Here is a 5,737-nt window from a genome sequence, read left to right as displayed (position 1 = left end):
ACAAGTTTACATACCTTCTTTTCTTTACCTGGAACCACAAACCCTTCAGGTTATTTCATTTAGATTTCTTCCTCTAAATCTCCATTTAAGAAGGTTGTCTTAACGTCCATTTGATGAATTCTAAGACCATAAACCGCAACTAATGCTACTAACGTTCGTATGGACGTAATTCTTGTAACTGGAGAGTATGTATCAAAATAGTCAATACATTCTCGTTGTCTATTCCTTTTGACTACAAGTCTTGCCTTATATTTATCAATAGTGCCATCATCTTTCATTTTCCTCTTAAAAATCCATTTAGAACCCAACGGTTTATTTTCAGGAGGAAGATCAACCAATTCCCATGTATGGTTGTTCAATATGAATTCTATTTCACTATTGACTGCATCTTTCCAAAATAATAATTCCGAAGAAGACATAGCTTCTTGAAATGTCCGAGGCTCATTTTCTAATAAGAAAATCACAAAATCGTGTCCAAATGAAGCAGACAATCTTTGATGTTTACTACGTCTTGGATCCTCTTGATTAGACGTACTTTCTTTTGTTTCTTCCCGAGATCATTTAGATCCTTCACCAATCGACTCACATTCCTTTTTATACGGATATATATATTTCGAAGAACTCAACATTATCTGATTCTATAACCGTATTATTATGAATATTCCGGATTTTCTAATTTATGAACCAGAAATCGATATGCTTTAATATTGGTCGCCTATCCTATGAAAACACAATCAACGGTTTTCGGTCCTATATTTACCCTTTTGGGTTTAGGAACTTGCACTTTTACCAAACACCCCCACACTTTAAAATAATTCAAGTTGGACTTACTTTTTTTTCATTTTTCATATGGAATGGATTGTGTTTTGCTCTAGGGTACTCAATTTAGTATCTGGTTAGCCGTAAGAATGGCTTCCCCCACAAGTTATGTAACAAACCATAACTTATCAACAAAGCGTTCATTATCCCCTTTAATGAACGGTTCTTTATTTCCACAATCCCATTGGATTGGGGCATGTAAGGGGATGTTGTTTGATGAATAATTTTATATTCTAAACATATTTCTTCAAAAGGAGATTCGTATTCACCACCCCTATCACTTCTTATCATTTTGCTTGAATGCGTCTATTGCTTCATCTTTACTATTAAGTAAGTAAACATAACAATATCGAGTACTCTCATTAATAAAAGTTATGAAATACTTCTTTCCACCGCGAGATTGTATTGACTTCATGTCGCAAATATCTGTATGAATTAAGTCTAAAGGATTTGAATTCCTTTCAACTTACTTATAAGGATATTTAACATACTTAGATTCCACACATATTTGACATTTTAATTTATCGCATTTAAACTTAGGCAATACTTACAAATTAATCATTTTCCGCAAGGTTTTATAATTGACATGTCCCAAACGTATATGCCATAAATCATTTGACTCAAGTAAGTAAGAAGAAGCTAAAATTTTATTATTCTCAACGACTATTACATTCAGTTTGAAAAGGCCCTCAGTGAGATAAACTTTTCCTACAAACATCTCATTCTTACTTATTACAACTTTATCAGACACAAAAACGCACTTAAACCCGTTCTTAACGAGAAGTGCAGTAGAGACTAACTTCTTCCTAATTTCAGAAACATGAAGGATGTTGTTCAGGGCACCACATTGCCATAAGTCATTTTAAGAAATATCATGCCACATCCTTCAATCTTGGCCGTTGCAGAATTTCCCATAGAAAGCGTCTTTTCGGGTCCAACGGGAGCATATGTAGCAAACGCTTCTCTAATAGCACAAATATGGCGAGTGGCTCCAGAATCAATCCACCATTCCTTGGGATTTCCCACCAGTTTGCATTCAGAAAGCATAGCACACAAGTCATCAATATCCTCGTGCTTTTCAACCATGTTTTCTTGACCCTTCTTCTTGTCTTTCCTTGGAGCACGACAATCTGCAGATTTGTGTCCAGCTTTCCCGCAGTTGTAGCAATTTCCTTTGAACCGCTTCTTGCTTGGGTTGCTTTTTGGTCCATAAGCCTTCTCCCTCTTTTTATTATTTTGAGGAGCATCCTCAACAATGTTTGCTCTCATTATTGTTGAGTTTCCACGACCTTTCTTTTCAGCAGCTTTGTTGTCCTCTTCGATCCTCAGCCTAACAATGAGATCTTCAAGCGACATCGCCTTGCGTTTGTGTTTCAAGTAATTTTTGAAGTCCTTCCACAAAGGAGGCAACTTCTCAATCATCGCTGCAACTTGGAATGCTTCATTGATGACAAGACCTTTAGTAAAAATTATATTAGTAATAATAATATAATTAATACTTTTAACATAAGTATTAATTTGACTTATACCTTCAGCAAGGAGATCGTGAATAATCATTTACAATTCCTGGACTTGGGTAATAACAGACTTGGTATCTACCATTTTGTAGTCCAAAATTTTTGCGGCAACAAATTTCTTCAACCCGGCATCCTCAGTTTTGTATTTCTTTTCAAGCGTAATCCACAGTTCCTTATACATCTCCACATTACTATAGACGTTATATAGATTGCCCTCCAGTCCCCTAAGAATATAATTCTTGCACAAAAAATCAGAATGCTTCCACGCCTCAGTCACGAGAAAACGTTTATTGTCTGGAGTTTCGTTAGGCAGAACAGAAACATCTTCCTTAAAGAACTTCTGTAGACTTAACGTCGTCAAGTAGAAGAACATCTTCTGATTCCACCGCGTGAAATCAATCCCAAAAAAAATTCGGGCTTTTTTGTCGGTGCTGGTGGCAATGTCGGTGTTGTTCGACTTGTTGATGCATTGGCAGTTACCATAGGAACAAGCTGATTTCCGTTCTCAGTCATCATTTCTGTAAAAGAATGACACAAATAAATGTTTAATATACGGCAAAGTTTTTATATCTTCAAACCGAATAAAATTGGAGTAGAAAAGCACGTAGATTTTAATCTCCAATGGAGAAGAGAATAGCTAGGTTTTAAATCACCAAATAACAGATAGTAAACCAAAAGAGAATATACGTAAAAGTAAACAAATAGAGTAGAAAACCACGGAGGCTTTAATCTCCAAAACGGGAGTAGAAAAGCACACAAGTTTTAATCTCCAAAACAGTATATACAACACAAATACAGAATATAAAATTAAGTTCTTTAAGCCTGTTAACTATATTGTATTTGTAAAATAAATCTGGAGAATAAAATAACGTATAAACATAAATGTAGCCTAAGTAGAAATTAATTCGAGCCCACTAAATTCATAGTGTTTTCTTAAGGAACTTAATCCCCTCCTAGCACCCGAGGTTGTTGATTATTTCCTCCAGGAAAGAACGGATTACCCTCACTGGTGTAGCGGTACTTCAAACCCCAGTGACCAACAAACTCAAAGAACATTAGCAAATCACACTTACGTTGTTTATTTTGTAAGAAAACAATGCAGGAAGGAAAAGGAGAATTCAGAAATTCCGTAAGGAAAACCTGAGGGAATGGTCTGTTATTTATAGCCAACAAGTTGAGTTTAAATGAAGAGGTGCAACTCTTCAGAATGTATGTTATGACTGTTCACGTAAAACGGTCATTACGTAAATAGCTATTTACGCAAAATAAAACGGGAAATCAAAACGCGAAGGAAGATTAATTTACCATTACAATAACGACTAATTTGCATTAAAATAATATTACGTTAATCTTAATATTAACAAATAAATTTGGTCCAAAAAATTAATCGATCATTTGACCAAATCCAAATCTGAATCCGAATGCGAATCCGAAGCCGAAGCCGAAGCCAAGCCGAGCGAGCGACGAAAATGACGGCGTGAGGCTTGCCTTCTTCCTAACTCTTTAAGAGCTAGAAGAAGAGAAATTGTATATATACCCATCAAAAGTATTTTTCTCCTCCAATACGGGACAAAGTCCCTTTGTCAAGGAGGAAAATTCAAATATTTTATTTTCCTTTCCATTTTCCGTTCACCCTCTTTTAAGCTAAACTAAGCTTAAAACACAACAACCTCTTCATCTAGTATCAGACGATTCATTAGACGATATTATTGATTTCTTCTCAGTGCAAAACAAAGGTTTGGGAACTTCTTTAGTAGATCCCTCTTGTTCTTGTTTAGCCCCCCTTATTTCGGTAGTGGTTTCTATTTCTACATCTCTTTCTTCCTCACTTTTCACCTTTTCTTCCATTTTTTAGGCTTCTTTCAGTTTCTTAGTAAGAATGGGTGAGGGTATTCTGCTTAAATAGTAGACACAGGTAATAAATAAGAGAATACTAAATATCCGAGCCATAGAAAAATACATAAATATATATATATATTGTTTTGTTCTAATGTATCCATATTACATGCCAAAAACTATCTAACTATTTTAGTTCCTAGGATGTCTACCCAAAATACACATTTGCAAACATCGCAGGAACTGCTAGCATGGTAGTTCTTCCCAAAACTTTTGAATTAGCTACTTCCTTTCCCAGTGCATCAGCCACTCTATTCTGCTCTATGTAACTGTGTCTCACCATCACCCTGTCCATCCTTTGGATCAATAACATGCATCCACAAATTTTAGGATCATAAGTTATATTGTTTGTGAGTAGTATTTTTATTACCCCTACTGTGTGTGTAGTTATTTCTAGAGGATCCCATCCATTGTGTTCATCAATTTGGAGACCCTTTAGCAAAGCTTTCAATTCTGGCATAGTGTTGGTGGTGTGTGGTATATTCTCCATATACCTCATAATCCAATCTCCATTATGAGACCTAAATACCCCCACCAATTCCCCCAATGCCCGGGTTGCCCTTGGCTGCCCCATCAGTGTTGAGTTTATAATGCCCCTTATGGGGGCTCCCATTTAACTCTGATAGAAAAGAGTATCCTAGTCGCACCTTTTTGGGCCAAAGTATAGTACTCAATTGATTTGGCAATGGTGTTATTAGATGAGATGGTATCCTTCTTTTTATTGAAAAGATTATGGTTTCTAGCTAGTCAGATGTACCAGAAGCAGAAGGGAAGGATATTTTCCCAAGAGATAATATTGTTAAAGGATAGCTTCCTTAGCTTATTCCAAGTGATTGGCCAAAGCTGTCCTGAGAAGATAAGATTTAACTGTTGGCTTTGAGTAGTTCCCTTGGATAATAGTTCATGTCACAATTGGGTTGTATTAGGGCATTCAAAAAAGATGTGGTCACTAGTTTCATGTATGGTTGAGCAAAAACAGCATTCAGGGTTGCAATTAATACCAACTTTGTGCAGGAAAGCTCCAGTGGGGAGTCTGTCCTGTGCATGCAGCCACATGGAGTTTTTTTTATTTTGTTAGGGACTTTTAACTTCAAAATCCAACTGAAATTACCTTCTTCCTCGTTCATCAGAGTCTTATTATTGCTACTAAGGAAGGTATAAGCTGATTTGGTGGTAAAGGGCCCATATAAAGTTAGCCCCCAAATTAGCCTGTCTTCTTTGGTAGAGTTAGTGGGGATATAGTTTGATTTTATTAGGTTATTAGTATTTTCAGGAATGTCAACGGAGATGGATGAGGTATCCCACTTCCCTGAACTATAGATAGTATCCGCTTTGGTAACAATGTTATTTGGGGTGAGTGGGCCCTCAATCATGCCCCTAATGGCAAGGTGATTTGGAATCCATGCATCATTGATGAAGCTCACCATGTTCCCTTTGTGGACAACCCATCTACTAGCCTTGTTACAAGTATCACATCCTTTTAGGATACATTTCCAGATTGGCGA

The 5,737-nt window shown here is 36.4% G+C and overlaps 1 protein-coding gene across 1 annotated transcript; it reads right to left on the bottom strand.

Annotated features, from left to right (window-relative positions):
- Positions 1-1,653: 1,653 nt before the first annotated feature.
- Positions 1,654-2,376, bottom strand: LOC138910578 (uncharacterized). The gene is made up of 2 exons (XM_070201821.1): positions 2,349-2,376; positions 1,654-2,276 (listed from the first exon to the last, which is right to left on the bottom strand). The coding sequence occupies exons 1-2, from the start codon at positions 2,374-2,376 to the stop codon at positions 1,654-1,656; spliced, it is 651 nt and encodes a 216-aa protein (XP_070057922.1).
- Between the last annotated feature and the right edge of the window lie 3,361 nt (positions 2,377-5,737).

Source organism: Nicotiana tomentosiformis, chromosome 4 (assembly GCF_000390325.3).
Source record: "Nicotiana tomentosiformis chromosome 4, ASM39032v3, whole genome shotgun sequence".
NCBI lineage: Eukaryota > Viridiplantae > Streptophyta > Magnoliopsida > Solanales > Solanaceae > Nicotiana > Nicotiana tomentosiformis.
The sequence above is the reverse complement of the archived record's forward strand: the minus strand, read 5'-3'. Positions and strand labels throughout refer to the sequence as shown.